Source organism: Ananas comosus, linkage group 16 (assembly GCF_001540865.1).
Source record: "Ananas comosus cultivar F153 linkage group 16, ASM154086v1, whole genome shotgun sequence".
NCBI classification, from domain to species: Eukaryota; Viridiplantae; Streptophyta; class Magnoliopsida; order Poales; family Bromeliaceae; genus Ananas; species Ananas comosus.
Genome location: NC_033636.1, coordinates 8,953,037 through 8,973,496, shown reverse-complemented (window position 1 = coordinate 8,973,496; position 20,460 = coordinate 8,953,037). Strand labels below are relative to the sequence as shown.

Genomic DNA, 20,460 nt, shown 5'->3' with positions numbered 1-20,460 from the left:
TTGTTTAAAATCTAAATTTATTTTTGACATCTCACACGGGTAGTAATTGGGATTTTAGCCAAAAAAAAAAAAAAGAAAAAAAAGGGGTGAACCATGGGGATCGTAAGCCCCGTTCTGTTAATCCAACGGTTGGATCAAGTGAATAACTGTGATGGACGGCCATAGGAGCTTCGACTCGCATCCCGAGGGCTCCACGCGTGTCTCAGCCGAGGGATGGAGTTCGAAGTGAACCCGCGTTTTCCGCGGCCGCATCTCTGCGGAATCTCAGGCCCGGGGACTTTCCAGGATACGCAAAAACCCGATCACTTCGTCCCATGGTTCACGGTCGACAACCTTGCATAGTGTTCTTAATATATGGAGGATTCTCTAGTTAATTATCCGGTATGGGACTAAAACCCATGGACACCGAACTATCAATGCTAATGGATCCGACTTGGCGGAGCTGCGATACCGATCCGCTCCGAATAAGGTGCTCCGAATAAGACAGTAAGTGAGAACAAAAAAAGTAAAAAAATATAATCCGTCCCGATCATCTAGCAAATAGAGCTGGTGGGAGACATTTTTTTTTCTTTGATCTATTTTAATTCGTCAAAAATCTCATTTTTTTTTATTTCTAATATTTATTAAAATTTTTAATGTTTGTTCTAAATGGAGCAATAAATGAGGATAAAAAATTAAGATAAAAATTAATCCATAGGACTCCATCCCGACACGACAAGAAATAGGGCTGGGTTGAGAGACCCCTCCCGCCCCAATATCTGCCCAGTCTTGCACACAACCTAATATTAGTAGTTGAGTTTATTAAGCTACGCGATAACGTGAGGTTTGTAACTATACATTTTGTCCCTTGAATATTTTAAAATTTTGAAAATTTGGACATTTATCCCTCTAAACTTATAATTTTTTAAAAAACATTTGTACAGGGCCTTCCAATAAATTTGAATATTTCTATATTGTTTAAGTAAATCAAGGTATTAAATAGAAGTCCTTGTAGTTTAGCGGCTTTAGCCTATTTTTATTTCACCGTCCTAACCTCCTAACAAACAAATTAACTATATATATACTATATTTCCTACAATTATAAAGTGTTATAATTTACTGCTTTTTTATTTATAAAATATAACATTATTTTATGCTGGATTGTTTAAGTTTTTGGACAGGGAAGTATCCTATTACTTAATTAAATATTATACATCTTTCTTCAAACAAAAACAGTTAAATTCTCAAAAACATGACCAAATTTTCTATAATTCAAAATAACTACAAAATTACATACCAAAATCAAAATTTTCAAATTTCAGAATACATTTCCCAAAATGAAAAAGAGCATCAGGTGACAATTCAAAATTAACTACACGAACAAATGCAAACTTAATTAGCTATACTCGCATTCGCGATAACTAAACCCTAGAAAGAAACAAGAAACACCCAAAACAAAACTTGAATAGAATAACACCAGAAAAATTTTAGCTACTATGATATCCTTTTTCTATTAAAAAAACAATCTTTAATGGTAAGGCTGGTAAAAAAGAGAAACCTCATGAGAAAGAAGGGATGTAGAACTTTCCACTTCCTTCTTACTTAGTAGGTATCTAGCCGGATCCGTTGCTTAGAATCTTTGGTCATTACCAGGTCCCGACGTGAAAGAAATTGAACCTCACTACTTTCGATTTGTCGAGAATGATTCTGGTTCTGGTTCATGACCAGTTAAAACTATGAGGTGCTCAGCTAGGATCCCCACAAATAGAGCTTACAAAGAGCGCAACCCTGGGACATTGTTAAGACCCATCTTTCTAAGAATAAGTTTGGGGATAGCCGGAGGATCGGTGAGTCCCATGCTTTGGCTGAACTCTTCTGCAAGCTCCACGAGCTTACGCTTGTCCCGGCCGATAGTTTTGTTTGAATTGTAGTATCCAAGCCATGCTTGATAGGCCGATTCTTTGTTCTTCATTTCCACACGCCGGAGTGCCTCTTCAACCTATCAAGATGAAGAGAAATAACAAGTGTTAGAAAAATCAGTGCGAAATGAAGTAGAACTTAATTATGCATTAACACCTGTGAAAAAGAGTACTAGAGTTTGCAATTTGGTAGAATTACAGGACTCACTGTTCAATATGGTTTGGTTGCTTTTATGAGGTTAAAGGGTTTTCTCTAAACTTTTAGTATCGCACGGTGGCGGTAAGGGCTAGAATTGGAAGGTTTACTCAAAATAGAAAGGCGAAGATATCATTAATGATTTTGACAGAGATAGCAATAATAAGCATTCATATTAACAAACAGATAAAACAATGTATATCCATGTAACTTTGTAAGAATATATAGAAACAAGGGATTCCTATCAGTATGAGTGATTTAGCAAACCATAGTGTGCGGAAAATTGTTTAGATTCATGATAATAACAAAGTGAAGCCACGAATGGGTCCACTGAACATTGTTTGCATCATCACTCACAATAATATGAAGTAATATAACATATATTTCTGAATTTGATGTCCTATGAAAGTAATAAAATTTCCTATACTAGCAAGACACTTACTTTTCTTTGGGTGTTTGAATCTGTTAACGGCAGTGGAGCCTCAGTCACTGGCAAATCCTTGATGCTAGCAAGAAAGAATTTCTCCCATGGAGCCAACATCAATATGCCTTTTCCTTCTTTACCTTTCCGGCCAGTTCGACCAAGTCGATGAATGTACTGTTCTCTATCAGCAGGCAACCCAACCTGGCAATCAAATAAAACAAGTGATAGCTCCGGCACTTCCAGGGAGAATATCAACCCAAGAGCATATATTCGAAAACTTAAGCTTGATAAAGACTACTAGGAAATATATGCACCTTCATTACCAAAACGGATGGACGTAAACATGGTAAAAGTTTGCCAGTGATAAAAACCAGGTAATTTTACAGAAACCTCGGAATGAAAAATCGAACTACCCCTTGCATAGTGTTGTCACTCCTTTGTTATCTATGTATTAGTTAAAGTTTTCCCTCTAATGTCAAGCCAAAAATAATGACTTCGTTTCTTGATTAACTGGGGATAGCAGTACGACTCAAAAATCCGCTATAAGTTATTGCTGTAAAGAGAACCAAAATACAATCTACAATAAAGAAATGAGGCTACAAATTGGTTAAGATAACAGTGCATGTAGAAGTGAATAAGAAAGTAGACGAGAAAAATCACCTGAATAACAAGGGTGACATCTGGGTAATCAACTCCTCGTGCAGATACATCAGAACTAACAAGTATAAGACCCTTCGACTGCCTAAATTCTTCTGAAACCCTACTTCTATAGTTCTGTGCCTTTCTCGAATGGATCTCTCGGATATTCAGCCCCAGCCTAGAGAGGAAATCGGCGACAAGTTTTGTGACCATTGCAGTTGTACAGAACACAATTACCTGCAAATTCTCAAGTAATTAACATATATGATTATTACTAGGAAAAGACAAGATGTTCAGCTACGACTGAATAATACCACCAACCTTGTAATCAGCATCTTCCAATACATGTTCCGTCAATAAGCTATACAATATCGAGAAGTGTTTATCCAGCGGTGCAATCAAATACATTTGTCTGACCTGATTAGTCCAAATATTAAGAGGTCAGGAAAACTGATTTCTGATTTCATGAGTGAAGGCTCTCATACAATCAAGTTATTATACCTGTGAATGAGTCTCCTCACTGCCTTCTTCAACTGTATTAATAAATGCATGGTCCTTTTTCATAGCAATATGGCAAATTTGACGAACCTAGACATTGATTCATTTAATAACTGCAACAGATTTTACAAGAAACTAGAAGAGAAAATAATGTCGAAAAGGAATATACCCCTTCTGGAATAGTAGCAGAAAATAGAAGTGTTTGCCGTTGTTTAGGAACAGAAGCAACTATTTTCTCAATATCCTTTCGAAAGCCCATATCCAATAGGCGATCAGCTTCATCCAGAACAAGGACCTTCATGCCCTTTAGCCGAGTCGCAAATCCTTGCGTATTCTCAATGTGGTCTTTAAGCCTTCCAGGCGTGGCTACAAGAATCTGCAGAGTCAATTCTGATCAAGTAAGATACATAAAAAAAATAAAAATCATAAAATGTATTCAAGAAGAACTGTAAATCATGTCCTGCAAAGAGTAGTCGAGCTATTGACCTGACAAGGATTAGTTTGCATGCGCCTCTGTTCTTGTGTTAGTCGTGTTCCACCTATTACGACTTGTACACCTATTGACGGATGATACTTCAAAAGTTTGTTAGCTTCTGCTGCAACTTGGTTTGCTAGTTCCCTGGTGGGGCATAGGACAAGAACATTGATTGATGGTCTTTTTTGTTCGCGCTCAACAAGAGGCAACTTGGAAAGAACCTCAATTGCTGGAAGCTGAAATTGGACATTATCAACTATAATTGATTGAAAATATAGGGTGAGGTATATAACCGAAATAAAGCAAAAACACCAAGGACAATACCAAAAAGGCCACTGTTTTTCCTGTTCCAGTCTTTGCCTTTGCAAGAACATCGTCGCCTGCAAAGCAAGAAAGGTTGCAAAGTCATATGCATCAAAATATTCCAGCCCATTACACACAAATTGATTTAACTCTTACATCTTAATGACATGTAAGTCAAATCTAAATAATTAACCTTGCAAATCAATTTTTAAATGATTAACCTCCAAGGATGACAGGGAGAGTTGCTTCCTGCACCTGAGTCATCTTCTCATACCCAGCATCTTTTATGCCCCTTAATGACAAGGACGATATGGAGCATTGGTCAAACCTGTAGCACACAACAATAGCTGGTCCTAAGAGATCAAATAACAAATTCAATTTCAAATGCGAAGACAAAAAGTATAGGCCTTCTCTTAATATATCAAACAAAGGAAGGAAGAGAACAATGATGCTTATGCGACTAAACTACTACCAAGCATATCTTTTTTTTCCAACTCCAAGTATGCAAATCCAATATGCAATAATGTTTCCCAGCTAAAATTGTCTCAGCATTTCTTGTTCGGACAAAGAGCTAAAAAATTTTCGCATATAAATATTGAAAATATCATCATCTACTAGCTTAAACTTATAGAAAACGGCACTGTCTCACATGGTAATGGAGTACCATGTCCTGAATTCGAATCCAACCATGCCTATGCACCACAATAAATCAATGTCCCATTCTAGGATCTATTGAAACGTCACGAGCTCAGGCTAAAGGAGTGTTGGATATGAATATTAAAAACACCATTTTGTTTCATATATAAATTGTATGCTATAGCAAGTTTTAATTTAAATCATCCAAAATCTCACAAAACACACATAATTTTTGATATCCCAATAAAATTTTACCTGGTTTCACTCAGGTATGAGTCATCCACCCCTAGCAAACTCTTTTGAGCATTTGAATCCCCTTCCTTCATAAGAGCATGCAATGAAGTAGAATCCTCACTAATCACAGTCACCACCCCTTCTCCCATATTACCAATCTCATCCTCCTCCTCATCCTCTCCATCCAATACCTCAAAACGATAGGGACCTTTGCCCGAACCCAGCGACTTCTCCTTCCTCCCCGATCCCCGATGCTTCTTAGCATCGCCGATCACCTGGAGAAAATTGGAATCGCCACCCCTCTGCCGCTTCAAAGGCGCTCCGTTTCGCGGCGATTTCCGAGACCTTCTCATCCCATCCCTTCCCCCGGCACTCCTCGCCTCGTCCTCTACCGAAACACTACCTTTCTCCCCGGCGCTCGCCATGAGCGGAAGGCGCGGGGGCTTGGAGGAGAGAGATAGGTACTTGAGCTTGAAGGGGAACGCTCTTCCGAAAATGGAGAGGACGCGGGAAGAGGGGAGGGATGCGGCGTAGCCGAGGGGGCGGAGAGGGACGAGCTCCGTGGGCATAGTCGAAGAGAGAGAGAGAGAGAAAGAGAGAGGGTTTAGGGTTTTGGGGAGCGGTTTTTAGAGGGGGCTTGCGAGTTGCGACCCATGCGGTGGAGATAATGTTTTGGCTTTGTTCCTGTTATTATGGGGTTAAAAATAAAATAAAAAAATAAAAAAAAAAACTTTAGAAGAGTAAAATAATGAATACACCCTTCCCTTTCCGTCTTTCGATATTGTTCCCATTTTTTAATTTTTTTTTTCAAAACAGATTTGTATAAAAAATAATGCAAAAAATGATTGTTAAAAAAAAAAATAGTAAGGAAGTAAACAAAATACAAGTTTTTACTTTTTAGCGGGATAAGCGTTAAAATTTACGCCCTTATGCTCGATTTGCAGCGTTACCCTTGTAAGTTGTAAATCACTTATCATTCTTACATTCAAAATACCTATTTAACAACAAAAAAATAAAACAAAAGTACTTTTTAAAAATTTTAAATCTGTTTAAAATAAGTTATCATGCTTGGTTGGAATTAATTGCAAGTTGAACCAAGCATGACAATATATATATATTTTTTTTAAAAAAAAAAACTCTTTCCGTCCATATTAAATTATACTTAATTAATATTTAAAAAATAAAAAGAGCAATAATGCCAACGAAGGTAGAGATTTTCCTTAATATTTGAAAAATAAAAAAAACAATAATGCAAAAAATGGTAGAGATTTTTTCCTGAGTTTGTTCTTTTGAAGATGGTTGTAACTTCAGCCAAGGCATTCAATCTTAAGATACCAGGAGAAGTAGAATCTAGAAATATGTCGAATCTAGAAATATGAAACAACTGTGCTTCGAAATCCAGAAATATAAAACAACTGTGCTTCGAAATCCTTAAGCAACCAGAAATATAAAACAACTGGGCTTCGAAATCCTTAAGCAACGGTATTAAGTATGTCAGTGACAAGTGACAACAACATGGCATTTATTTTAGTCTTATGAAACTAGGCCACTTAAATGTCAGAACTCGTAACCAACAAAAATTCTTCTATTAATTGTTCATTTAAAACTAGCGAAATACAACGGCTCACCTATTCACTCAAGCAATAACACCTAAAACAATAAGAGCCATGTTAATGTTAGTATGTACACCTCTAATATAAATATAATTCTTACACCCTAACTTTCAAAAGACCAAAATTTATTCACTGAACAAATTCTCCTTCAGTACCAACTCAAAAGAGATTTTAAAACCGTAGGATTATATAGTGTGAAATATACATACTATAATAGAGTGTACGTATGACATTTTTTAAGCAATAGTCCTTCAGTGGCTGCTAGAGAGAATCAAAAAACATACTATTCATCCAAGCAAAGCAAAGAGTGGAAATGGAGACATGTTAAGAGAGAGAGAGAGAGAGAGAGAGAGAGAGAGAGAGAGAGAGAGAGAGAGATCCAAAAAAACAGTAAGCACCCAAGCAAGGAACCAAAACATATAACCACCCAAGCTAAGAACCAAAACATATAACCAGGATAATAAAACAAGTTCTCTAGTTTATGCCAAAAACAAAGGAATAAAGAAACAGCTGGGTCGGTCCCGCTCAATGATAGCAGAAGACCAACCCGCGACATAAGTTCAGCAAAGATTCGAACTGATAAATCAACTCGGATCATCTGACTCAGTAGGAGAATCAACTCCAGGTTTCTCATGGTGGAATTTCACAACAATGCATGTTATGTTGTCGGCGCTTCCCCGCGAGAAGGCGGTCTCCATCAGCTTCCGAGCTGCGGCCTCGGGCTCCTCTTCCTCTCTCACGAGCGAAACGGCGTCCTAAATATTTCAGCAAATCAATTGAAGCAGAATGAGATCATGATGCAAACAGATAAGGCAAAAGTTTTTGCATGTCTGTTAATGGATTACTTTTCTTAATTATAAGGGGAAAAGAATCAAATTTTCAAAATCCCCACAATCGAAGTTTCACCGAGCGGATGCTTGGTGCAGTCGACCAATGATTTCAACACAACTTTCTAAGATAGAATGTGGACCAAGTTTACGGCATCAAAATAGATTGAAAGAAGAATTCACCTCATTAGGAACCACATCCCACAGCCCATCACTAGCCAAAATCAGAAACTCCAGCTCATCGCCAATCTCTTGCTCCTGAGAAAATGTTCAAAACAAACCGATTAATTATTTTGGATTTTCATAAGATAGCATAACAATTGAATCATCTATGTAAGTTCTCATGCAATTCTTACAAAAATTGGCATTCAACTATGTTTCTGTAGTTAAAAAATGTATGCCTTGTTGCAATTAAAGGTAGTAATGATCACAAAGAATGCTTCAATCTACTCATTTATTTCGGTTTTGTCAGTTTTAAGTGACTCTTTGAGAGGATATTTATATTTGAAGTTTAGAAATTCTGAATAATCTACTTTAATTTCAAGAACGTTTTTTGAGCTTAACTCTTGGGCATTGTCGCCTTGCACTCTACAAGATAAAAAAGTGAGATGCTACTGAGAGAAAAGAATTAGACTAAATACAGGTTCTTAACATAATAGAGTAAATGACACAATCAAGTAACCTAATATATCGTAGAAAAGTACAGAATCTATTGTGAAGTGTTCTACTGAATTGTGTTAAATATAACTAGAGTCTAATGGTAAAGGTCAAAAAAGAAAAAAAAAAGAAGATAAGAACCCTCTCCCACCAAATTTTCCTGATTTATAATAGGAGATGAGTTTATTCGGAAATTGAGAGGACAAGCTATAGAACCCAGTGCCTACTTAAACTTCACATGAGAGCTGGGTACCTGAATCTCAGGTTCCGCGACAACAAACTGTTTCAAAAGGCGGTTACCAAATGCACGGGACATTGCAAGTACACCTCCCACCCGCCAAGTACCTACAAAAAGAAGATTGCAAGTGTAAACAGATGTAGCAAATATATTCTAGCACATTCTACATGCAACCCCAACACCCATTTCCAGCTGATTCCTCCCCCAAAAAAACACACGTGTTTGCATGTATATTGTGTTCCTCTACCCTAAATATGGGTATACCGTCAAGCACCCAATTATCATCAGAAAGAAACAAATCTCTTAAACTGGAGTGCACTATTTGTACAAAATAAAATGATGAAGCAATCTGTGTTCCATCACGAGGCTAAATTTTCAAATATTAAATATTACCGTAATAACTGCTGAAGCAACTGTGAAAGCATGGATCTTATAGGAAACTGCATAATCAATCAAAATAGCAGCATCATATGATCGAAATTAGCGGACTCACCAGCCCACATGACAACCCCTCCAGCATTTTCAATTCTCTTGCGCTCATCACTTCTATTCGGCTTGTGATCATCTGATAGTGGAATTGCTACAAAATAGAAGAGGAAGAAACATGCTATTTATACCATCAATTAAGATGTAATTCAACATGTACATAACCAAGGGAACATAATAGGAATTGTAGACTAATATCTCCGCCTGAAAGAATCATGGGATGGGAAGTGGAAAGTTACAATGGAAAGTGGTAAATTGAACATTTAACACTTGCATATGAAGTTTGATATCTGGCAAACAAATTATTAATGAGAAACAAACAAGGTTTATTATCTGGATAATTCTTCTCTTTCGTGCTTTTCTTTAGTCAACAAATAAAAATATCTGAGAGAAAAAAACAAACGTGTACTGGTCAAAAATCTCCGATTTCCTGCAGAATTAGCAAGACTGCAATAGTATAACTCAAGAGTTAAAAAACACCTTTTCCTGCTAGTGATATCACAGCCCGTGAATCTCCAACATTTGCCACATACAAGTGGTTTCCAACCAAAACAGCCGTTGATGCTGTGGAACCATCATCTCTGAGAGCATTGCTTTCAGAATCCAAAAAGTCTGAATCAGTTTGTTTATAGGTTTCACCTGCAAATAATATGCATTTACAAAGTTCATTAGTCCACTTTATACCAAAGTCATTACCATGGCTAAAACTACATCAGACTGAAAATACTTATGGCCAATTTTGTGTCGGTCATGAACTGTGGGTGCTTCATGAGGTTTTGAAATAAGTGCTCCTTCAAGTATTCAGCGGCACGTGAGCCACCGTGACCTATTTTACAGAATTATCAATTAACAGCCGAACACTTGACCAGCCAAGGAAACAATGAAAAGATTGGAAAGGAAAGAGATCAGGACCATCAAATATTCCAAAAAGACTAATGTGTTTGCCATCAATTATAGATGATTTTACATCATAAAAATCTTCCATGCTTGCTCTCCTTCCTCTAAAGCTTGAATATCCACAACTCAAACTTCCATCCTCACTGCAGATAAGTCAGGTAATCCGTAAGGGCAGCTGTTTCAAATAAATAAAAATAAAAATAGAGATCCCAATCCCAAATAATATTACATCAAGCGAGAGATCGTCATAGTTTGGCATCAGTGAGAAACCGATTATAAGAGGAAACAGATTGATAGTTGCTAAATGGAGTAACTCTGCCAGGTGCTAAAAGTTGGCCTTCTTGTTAAGAGTAGCAGCTGACGATCGTGCTTATGCAAATTCTTGACACAGCACACAGAATGGTATTCCATCCTCAGTTGTGTATTGGTTCAATTTCCGACAAATGACAACTGATGGGTCAAATCGCATCGATTACTTTTTCTTTCAAAGTCACGAGCATGATTCTTCTGACATCCACCATGCACATGAGTGAGGTTTACAAAGCTATTCATAGTCCTTTTCGTATCAAACAGATCTTGTCGGTGACAGCGCTCACATGATCACAGATATGGTACCAGGATCAAAGAACCAATTAGCGCCGTATCTAAAGCTGCGGCTATTGGTCCATGATTTCCAGCCAAGGACTTCTTTTACAGAGAGACTTTACACGTGCATATATAAGTTATAAGCGACAAATCGACATCCCTAACTACATAAACCACCATGTAGAAGAAATTTAACTGCCAGATCCCACTACACCATTGCACTTTGTGAAAGCATTATAAGCATCATTTCAGTAATGCTATCCACTCCTCTTACATGCTGAAAAAATAATAATTATAACAAACAACCTTAAAATAGTAGTATCAAGCATATCATAGAGCTCCAAAATCATCAAATATAATCACCAATTACCAAAACTACTTCTAAAATTAGCAACAATCACAGTGTTCATGCAACTCTCATTCCAAAGTTCTTACCTTTTCCATCCTCCACTGCTGTATCCACCAACATCCACCGGATCCTTCTCGTGCGGTGCATCGACGACCGGTCCCTGCTCCCCCTCCCGCCCACTCGATTCCACCATCATCTTCCCCACCCCCCAGCCCTAACTCTCCGATGCTTCAGAGGATTCCTCACTCCGATCCCCCTCCGGCTTCGAATCCCCTCACGGCGCCATCACACACCATCTAAATCCCCCAATCGGGGAGCCTACACAAAAGCCCGGGGTTACCGAATCCGATCCCCCACACGCAAAAAAAGAACAAGTTTCCAAATCCGAAAACACACGGATCGGTCGAATCTACGCGATCTACGGAGTACTCAGATGAAACGAAAAAGGTTCGACAGAGGAAATCCTGTAGGGATCAAGCGAAATCGCGCAAACCTTCGTTCGATCCGCAGCGAGGCGAGGAAGACGAAGGCGAGGTCGGATTGAACGATCGGAGAGGGAGGGAGCGTGGATTAGCCCCTTCGATCGCCGACGAAGAGAGAGAGAGAGAGAGAGAGAGAGAGAGAGAGGGTGGGGTGGGTGCACGAAGGAGAAGGAGAACGTGCAAAGAAGGGGGGGGGGGGGGGGGGAGTGGCATCGATCCAATACCGCAGCTCTGAACTCACTTCGAGTTCGAGTTCCGAGTTCCGAGTTCGCCCTTCTCTTCTCTTCTCTCTCTCTCTCTCTCTCTCTATTAATATAAAACTCGTCGCTCTGTAAAGGGAAACGGGTAACGGGAAACGGGAAAACATTGTATTGGTCTACGGTGACCGAGACCGATACCGACACGTTGGACGAATTATTGCGTGTACGCACTTACGCATGAACCTTCATGGCAACGGTAACCCTATTTTTTTATTTTTTTCTTTTTTTTTTATTTGTTTTTTTTTCTTTGAGAGAGAGAGATAAGTAGTACGCTATCTGCTTCGTTTATTTCATTTATGAATAAAATTTAAAATATGAATTAACTATAATTCGAATTTGGGATCTCAGATACCAACCATCAAGTCTTTTGCCATTTACTCTAGGGATAGTTAGATTAATTTCATACAGATTCCTACAAATATAGCGAATAATAAATATATTTCTATAAAGTTCAACTTTCATGTATTGTCCCTGCAAAAGTTATGATGATTTTAAATATGTTTCTGCCGGTACAATCCATTAGAAAATTTTAGATTTAACCCTGGTTAGTTTTTGATATTTTTATCCATCTTACATTATACTTTTATGGCTTTTGAAGGATATATTTGTGATGACAAAATTGAAAATATAAACAGTTCTCTGATAATTATCTAACCTAACAAATTAGAGGAATATATTTGAAAATATTAGAACTTTTGTAGAGATAACATATGAAAATTAAACTTTGTACGATTATATTTGTCATTCACTATGTTTGTAGAGATCTGTATAAAATTAACCGTATTTTATAATTGGGTACAAATACAATATAGAAAAAAACCTTGAAAAAATTTATATTTTATCCTGTTCATATTTTAAAAAAAAAATTTAGAGAGTTTCAGTATTAATAGATATGGCAAAATAATCAAATTATCCTTATATATTTTTTGAAAATCAAAAAGAGAAAGTAAATAAGTAGATATTTATACAGGAGTTTTCTATATTTTGATCATTATAATTAGAATTTTAAGAATTGAGGCATGATTTAGCATCATAACCCTTTTCAAAAAATATTAAATTTTATATAATTTATTATACTATCAGAGAAATTAGTTTTGTCATTATTTATTGATTTGCAATGCATCCGCTCAAATAATAAATGACAACTTCATAAAATAAAAATATAGAGTTAAAAAAATATCACATAAATCCCTTAAATGAAAATTTGTAGGTAATCTATTGTCCCACTCTTACTCTTTTTTTTTTCCTTTTTTTTTTTTTACGTAGAAGTTAAAAAACATAAAAGAAAAATGAATACAAAACCAAATGAGGAATTTTAATAAATGCCATTTATAATATCTAAAGAACTCATACAATTTATTTATTTATTAGGCATCTATTAGGCCCAAAAAAATCAACACAGAACACTTATATGATTTGTAAAACACTTATTTCAGAAACTTATTATTTTTTATATTTCGGTCTTTTGAATATTATAGAACACGTCACACGTCTAATATGTTAGATTTTAATTTTAAATGCTCAGTAATTTTGTTTTAATGTCACGGTCTATGCAATGTACTAATGCACCAGGTGCAGGGGATAATCTTCCCTGAGAGGGAACCGACACCTATACCGATTTACTGCTCTGGTGTCGGTAATGTTATTATGTTTATTATATTTATTATTTATTAAAAGTGTGAAAGTCCAAATGAATTGCATGGACCGTGGCCTATGGACCGGAGTCTTCAGAATCCAAATTTGGAGGTCTAAAATAAAAATACAAATATTTAATGAGATTTCCGATTTTTTTTTTTTTTGCTTATAAAATATTAACATTTTTGCAATTCATTACTATGATGAGCTAATATATATTATTACTTTTTTTAATAATTAATTTAGCCTAGGGTAGGAAGAATTAATTACGTTATTTTAGAGTACAGTAAATCAAACAACAAAAGTAAATAGTTCGGCCAAAAACTATTTTATCCCACTATAATACATTTTTTATGGATTGTACATGTATCATTTTTTTTATTTTTACTTTATGATTGAAGGAGAGATTCTACTATATATTAATCACACCATATTATTTATTAACAGTCAATCATATTTTTTATTTTGAATAAAAAGTATAACAAAATTATTTTTCCAATTAACTATGATAGGACAAATGAATCTAAAAAATTAATTTAATTGATTGGTAATAACACATCACCAATATAACTATTGCATTTCTAGATTTTTTTTTGGCTAAATTACAGAAAACCCCCCTGTAATAACCCGCTTTTTTACTTCCCCCCCCTGACATTTAAAAACCTACACTTTGCCCTCGTGTAAAATGAAAAATATTCACAAGAGGGTTACAGTGTGTAAAATGACCATTTTGCCCCTCGCCATTGTCGTCTTCTTTCCCATCTTCCTCAGCCGCTCCTTCGTTCGGCCGCGATTCCCACCTTAATCGGCCGCGATTTCTCTCCATTTCCTTCTCCACCTGCTCCCCTTCTCCTCCTGCACCCTCGCCGCCCTCGATTTCGGCAACAGTAGGAGAAAACCGAGGTGGGCGACAGTAAGAGAAGGACAAAGAAGGCGAAGGCGAGGCGACGGAGGACGGCGAAAGGGATGTGGGTGAGGGCGAGGCAGTGGAGGACGGCGAGGGGGCGAGGCGGCGGCAAGGTGGCGAGCCCGAGGGAGTCGAAGCAACAGGGAGATGGCGGAGGGGTATTTTCGGCATAAAAATATGTTTTTTAACGGAACCCTAACGGTAGGGGGTGAAATGCATATTTTTTATTTTACAGGGGGGCAAAGTGTAGGTTTTTAAATGTCAGGGAGGGAAAGTGAAAAAGCCGGTTATTACAAGGGGGTTTTCTGTAATTTAGCCTTTTTTTTTTTTGGAAAGAAGAAGAAAAGATTGCTTACACTCGGTGTACCAATTCATCCATGAACCACAGTAGCCAATTTTCCCTCTATGCGGCTCTTGGGTCTCATGCAACTATGCAAGCAAAATAGGAAAAGAAAATCTAATATTTTTTAAGGGTTTGATTAGTACTGAGCGTCCCTTATAATAATACTATTATTATAGGCCAAAAATAATTATAGTAAAAATATTAAAAAAATACTATTTAATTTTTCAATAGAATTATAAAAATTATATTATTTCGAAAAAAAATTATAACAAATGATATACTTAAGTCAAGCTGGTAATGTCAGTAATGTGTTATATCACATATAAACTGCTGAAACATTTTCTTAGTATACTTTCTCACAAAACTTCAGAATCATCTCCATATATTTAGCTATCCCAAACTATAGGGTTAATTTCATACAAAGTATCTACAAATATAATAAATGATAAATATATTCATATAAAGTTCAACTTTCATATATTGTCTCTGCAAAGTTCTAATATCATCAAATATGAATATATTTGAAAATATTAGGACTTTTATAGAAACAACATATAAAAATTAAACTTTGTAGCTATATATTTGCTATTCAATATATTTGTANCATATAAAGTTCAACTTTCATATATTGTCTCTGCAAAGTTCTAATATCATCAAATATGTCCCTCTAATTTGTTATTGTTAGAGAACTGTTTATATTTTCAATTTTATCATCACAAATATATCCATTCAAAAAATCATAACAGTATAATATAAGATGAGCAAAAATGTCAAAAACTAATCAAGATTAAATATTTAATCTATAGTTAACTAAATTTTTCTAACGAATTCTAATAATATGAATATATTTGAAAATATTAGGACTTTTATAGAAACAACATATAAAAATTAAACTTTGTAGCTATATATTTGCTATTCAATATATTTGTAGGGACATGCATGGAATTAATCCTAAAATTATATAATCCTAGTCCTGAAACAAAATATTTCTCATAAATAATGTATTCGGACCGACCGTTCCTAAAACAAGTGGTAAAGGAGTAGGTGGTTGGTATCCGTGGTTCCAAGTTCGAATCCTAGTTGATTCATATTTCCAGCTAAAATGAAATAAATGAAGCGGATAGCGTGCTATCTATCTCTTAAAAATAATAATAATAATAATAATAATAATAATAATAATAATAATAATGCATTCGCCAGGATGGCCCCCGGTGCACGGATGACATGGTAAACCATTCTTGGCATCTCTGCTACCATTCGAACGAGTCGGAGGAATCCAACCAGGAGTTTTTTAAATTTTCTTTTTTAAGGATAAAATTAATTATTTAAGTGGATGGTCGCACGACAATGATTAGGAATCTAAGCCAACCAATCAGAGCTGGCAAATCGGGTTTCAATGCACAATTAAAAGCTGATTCTTTTTCTTTTTTTCTTTTTTCTTTTTTTCTTGGTGTTCATTATATTGATTGTTGACGTCTATGGTTGTACTACCCAATCGACACCTCTCAACTCAGATATTGGTCCTTTTGTTGTTAGCGACAACATCTACGGATGAAATGGGTTCGTCAAAGACGCATTATTGTCCACCGTCCGCTTTAATTTGCTAAGACTTAATTTAATATGGAGACCCATCTAACAATATAAAATTAAATTAAATTAAATTAAATTAAAAATATATAAAAACATGCTTCTGTATTCTCCGATGTAACAAACTCATCGCTATATGCAATCATCGTACTTTCTCACTACACATAATACAAACAAAGCCTAAAATAAGGGATTAGGGATCAGCACACAGGCAGAATAGGCTGGTTGCCAACAATACCTAGTGATTGATACCCAAAATTTTAATACAATTAGTTAAAAGCTACATAACTGATACCTAAGATTCCAAACTCGATATGTAAATTACTGGCGCATTTTCAGTGGAGTTTATTCGGATTAAAATTTGATCATATCCGATAAGCAACCAGCAACAAGCTATAAACTACTAAAATTATTGGGTATGAAAAGCCACAAACACCGATTTTAATTTCTCAAACAAAATTTTTAAACAAGGACAAGCATAACTTCTAGATAACTATTAAGGTCTTAACGAATTTAAGAGTCACAATCGCAATATATCTAGAGAGGTTTAACTGCATTCTAGTCCGAACGCTTTTGTTCCTGGATGATGGATAGCGGCGCAAGGGGATATAGTGACTAGAGTGGGAAAAAGAATGAGCATGAATTTGAATAGAACTCAAATACAGATCCTCAGCATGCGAGCTCGGTCGTTCGGAGAATCTGCATTCAAGCTCTCATTCAAATTCGGATACTTCACCAAATTCCACCAACCATTGGACAAACGGTGACGCAGAGCCGCCTCAAACTCTCTTAACAAAAGAAAATGAGAAATAACAAGGTGCTAAACATAGTCCAGCTACATGGCAAAACTGACATCAATTGGAAACTGAAAACCTAAAGCAAAAGGTAGTCGGCGGTACCTGCATCATGAAAAGAACAAGATAGTGAGATTCATACCCAGGAGCTACATGAGAGATACAAGGATGTGCAATACAATCTCAACTATTATAATTTATAAGCTTATGGTGCAATCATGGTTCCGCTTATAATACCGTGAATTACAATGAAAACAAAAAACGCATGGGAGTACAAGGCATAGACAGCAATGATGAGGTGCGCGAACTCATTAATAAATAGATCAAGTCCTTAAGCTTGGGCTAAATGTTCAATAGATGGCAAGGAATAGAGAAAATGTTTCTAAGGAATAGAGAAAATGTTTCTGTACTTCAAAGTGACCGTTAAATGATCTAAGATGAACCATTAAATCTGATCTCACGACTAAAATCTAATTTAATCCTGATTTCCAAAGATTAAATGAAGTCACATTCAGTCTGATCATAATTCTGACAAAATTCCAACCCCAACGGCATGTCTACCTTTCTCACCTCCTTGCATTGTAGGATTGAAATGCTATCCTATATCTAAATTTTGTCCTTCATATCCTTTACATAAATGCCCATTGCACATGAACCTTTACGAATTGTTGTAAAATTATGAACCTACGTTTAACAGTAGGGAGTAAATACCAACATAGTTTCAAAATATGCAACAAGCAGAGAGAGAGAAGAACAATACTAACTCTAGGCAAATAAAAACTACAAGCTCCAACTATTGCACAAAAGAAGCGCATACAAAGATCCCCCAAAAAATCTGGCATGTAGTTTAAGTAGTTCCTCCTTGAGAGATTACCCCCAGAGATGGGGGAACAAAAAATGTAAAGCACCATGTATTTGGATGGACAAAAGGACTTGCGAATGGTATTTATAAATGTTGTGGTCATTGGAGGCGTGGTTGTGAGTTAAGGTGGAGGAAGAAATCCTTCAAAAGACAACCACGTACTATGAGACCACTGAAATTTCTCTCTGGGGCTCAAAGGTATGGGCACCCTGCAGAGAACCTGCAGGTATTTCAGAGCTATAGTGCTCCCCCCAAAGTAGCATCGAGCCCCGCAGACGAAACAAGATTGAAATAGGACTAGATATAGAAAAAACGAAGCAGAACGAAACTCATAATGAGAAAGTAGAGAAACTCAAATAAAAATCTGAACAAGCTTCTGAAAGCAAAGCGCAACGTTAGAACTTAGAATCCGAAAGCTTTCCAACCAAAATGTTCACATGAATCATGTGCAAACACTAAAGAAGTATCTACTCGCCAACACAAGGCCAGTAAAATGTTTACTAGGATGCCATATGGCCTAGCTTTAGGTGAAAGCAATAACATGTCAGGTTTCTATTAAGTCTCATAGTATGACATAAATTCTGATTTCCCAAAAATGAATTTGCTACAAAGAGGGACAAAAACACACATATAACAAATTTCAAGCAAAAGATAGATGCTTAGTATATAAGTACTAACCACAAAACATAAGAACACAACATAGGCAACACTATTCACAGTAAACAAAAAACGAACTTGAAAAATACTAATGACTATAAATACTCGCAAAAATCTATTTGTTTCAATGAACAAGCAATGCATACAATTTCAAACTGAAACAAGTAACATTTTGCCCATCGCGAATGGAATCTTACCTCAGATGTTGCTCGGATACATAAAAACCCTAACCTTCGCTCCCTGCAAAGTAACAACAACGAAAACTTAAACCATTAGCAGAATCCACGGGGAGGAGGTTTCATTTCGAGCGAACAAACAAGGAGGAAACGAGATCCGCACCATAGATTTCGGGGGGAGGTTCGACTTGAACTTAGCGCGGACGACGCCGCTGTTGCCGTGGGGGCGTGTGACCTTCCCCCAGATGCAGCGGTAGTGCGTCCCCTTCGACTTCGTCTTGGCCTTGTATATGTAGGCCATCCTCTTGCCACAGTACCAGGCGACGTCCTCCTTGGTGGTCACCCCCTCGATCTGAAGCAGCGACGTGTTCTCATATTGATTTGATTTCGATCTGATACCAAAACCCCCAACACATCAAACAAGAGATCTAACCAAAAAACGATCGCAGAAAAGAGAGGGAGAATCGTAGACGGAGATCGCAACTACCTTTTATATCCAAGGATCGTGCCCCGCACATACAACCTGGAACCACATCAAAACAAAGAAGAAGATGAGAGAGAGAGAAGGGATCGGAATTAGGGTTAGAGTGAGAAGGAGGTGAGGATTCCGACCTCACGCGTTCTCCTTGTCGACCCTTCACCATTGTTGACGCCGCGGGTAGCTCCGAGGTCGAGAGGCGCAGGCGCGAAGGAGACAATATCGGCTTGGAGAAACCCTAAAATCGGTTAGGAGCGGGTTTAAATAGGGAGGGGGTCTTGGATCGAACGGTCTCGATTCGTCGTGACTTAGAGGGCTTGATGATGGGCCGGTCCACCGGTTCGGCCCATGAACGCTTGGACTACGAGCCGGTTCAGCCTGAGCCCATTTAATCCAGTGATACGTTTACTGTATATATTTCTATTTTATGAACAAACAAATATAAATTTGATACATGTCTAATTAGAAAACTTACCCCCCTAGCATATTAGCAGTGACTATTGAGGTTTAGAGGCCTATAGCTAAGTTATAACCTTATCTAAGATAGGTTGTATTCTCGTCCCGGAGCATTAGGTCTCAAATTCAGATCCTAATTTTAGCGAAGAGTCGGATGCGCGTTCGTGTGCGTGTGCCTGTGTGGAAACCTGTAGAATTTTTGAGCTACGGGCTCGCCAATCACGGTCGAGGTTGGGTCCATCCATTGACCAGCACGTCAACTGAGGCTCATATAAGCATGCTGTCCAACCTTGACCCGACTCGAGTCAGGCCAGTATCCAGCATACTGCAGGTGGTGAGTTTCTTGCGTTTGTGAACGTTAGGAACAGCAGCATGGAAAAGATTTCTGATACTTCGCTATCCTCCGTTAGGAAAGAAGAAGGATTTAGTAACTCAAAGATGTCCGTAAGACGGTCACGACGCATGATGGGCAAAGGTAATGCCTCTGAGATGGGAAATTTTGGTACTTAATGGATTATAAGATCAGAGTTCTAGTTCCACGAAGGAATTAGTGTGGTCTGCGAAGGGCTCCAAGGCCGAGGAGCGCTAACTAGAATGGACAGAATGTGCGTATGAAGTGTTTGGTTGAGAAGTACCGATAAGTTCGGGAAAACTCTGCAGAGGTACAACTTTACACTTAACAGCTGAGTAAGTGCCTAAGTATTCCCCCTTGCTAACAAAGTACGATTTGCTCGCGCTTAATAGCTAAATCTTTTGAGCCCTCACTGTAGAAATCCAGCGGATCGAAATCCAAATGGTCGTCAATATAGCTAAATTAACCATGGCTAAACTGCCAGAAAACTGCTCTCAAACAGCACGTAAAAAAACA

The 20,460-nt window shown here is 37.1% G+C and overlaps 3 protein-coding genes across 5 annotated transcripts; all 3 read right to left on the bottom strand.

Annotated features, from left to right (window-relative positions):
* LOC109722322 (DEAD-box ATP-dependent RNA helicase 26-like) lies at positions 1,288 to 5,964 on the bottom strand. The gene is made up of 10 exons (XM_020250342.1): positions 5,325 to 5,964; positions 4,655 to 4,761; positions 4,455 to 4,510; positions 4,142 to 4,366; positions 3,825 to 4,031; positions 3,659 to 3,745; positions 3,479 to 3,574; positions 3,179 to 3,394; positions 2,537 to 2,719; positions 1,288 to 1,978 (listed from the first exon to the last, which is right to left on the bottom strand). The coding sequence occupies exons 1-10, from the start codon at positions 5,870 to 5,872 to the stop codon at positions 1,751 to 1,753; spliced, it is 1,953 nt and encodes a 650-aa protein (XP_020105931.1). The 5' UTR covers positions 5,873 to 5,964; the 3' UTR covers positions 1,288 to 1,750.
* On the bottom strand, positions 7,308 to 11,588 carry LOC109722436 (probable protein phosphatase 2C 52). Of its 3 annotated transcripts, XM_020250501.1 has the most exons (9): positions 11,449 to 11,588; positions 11,042 to 11,273; positions 10,037 to 10,164; positions 9,852 to 9,950; positions 9,605 to 9,763; positions 9,132 to 9,218; positions 8,654 to 8,745; positions 7,927 to 8,001; positions 7,308 to 7,671 (listed from the first exon to the last, which is right to left on the bottom strand). In XM_020250501.1, the coding sequence occupies exons 2-9, from the start codon at positions 11,149 to 11,151 to the stop codon at positions 7,501 to 7,503; spliced, it is 921 nt and encodes a 306-aa protein (XP_020106090.1). In that variant the 5' UTR covers positions 11,152 to 11,273; positions 11,449 to 11,588; the 3' UTR covers positions 7,308 to 7,500. The 3 variants fall into 3 exon arrangements, with proteins under 3 accessions (XP_020106090.1, XP_020106092.1, XP_020106091.1); XM_020250503.1 differs by lacking the exon at positions 11,042 to 11,273 and having other exon boundaries at positions 11,449 to 11,584; XM_020250502.1 differs by lacking the exons at positions 11,042 to 11,273; positions 11,449 to 11,588 and adding an exon at positions 10,251 to 10,928.
* LOC109722503 (60S ribosomal protein L35a-1-like) lies at positions 16,587 to 19,382 on the bottom strand. Its single transcript, XM_020250592.1, has 5 exons — positions 19,271 to 19,382; positions 19,146 to 19,181; positions 18,822 to 19,050; positions 18,680 to 18,722; positions 16,587 to 17,068 (listed from the first exon to the last, which is right to left on the bottom strand). The coding sequence occupies exons 1-4, from the start codon at positions 19,300 to 19,302 to the stop codon at positions 18,681 to 18,683; spliced, it is 339 nt and encodes a 112-aa protein (XP_020106181.1). The 5' UTR covers positions 19,303 to 19,382; the 3' UTR covers positions 16,587 to 17,068; position 18,680.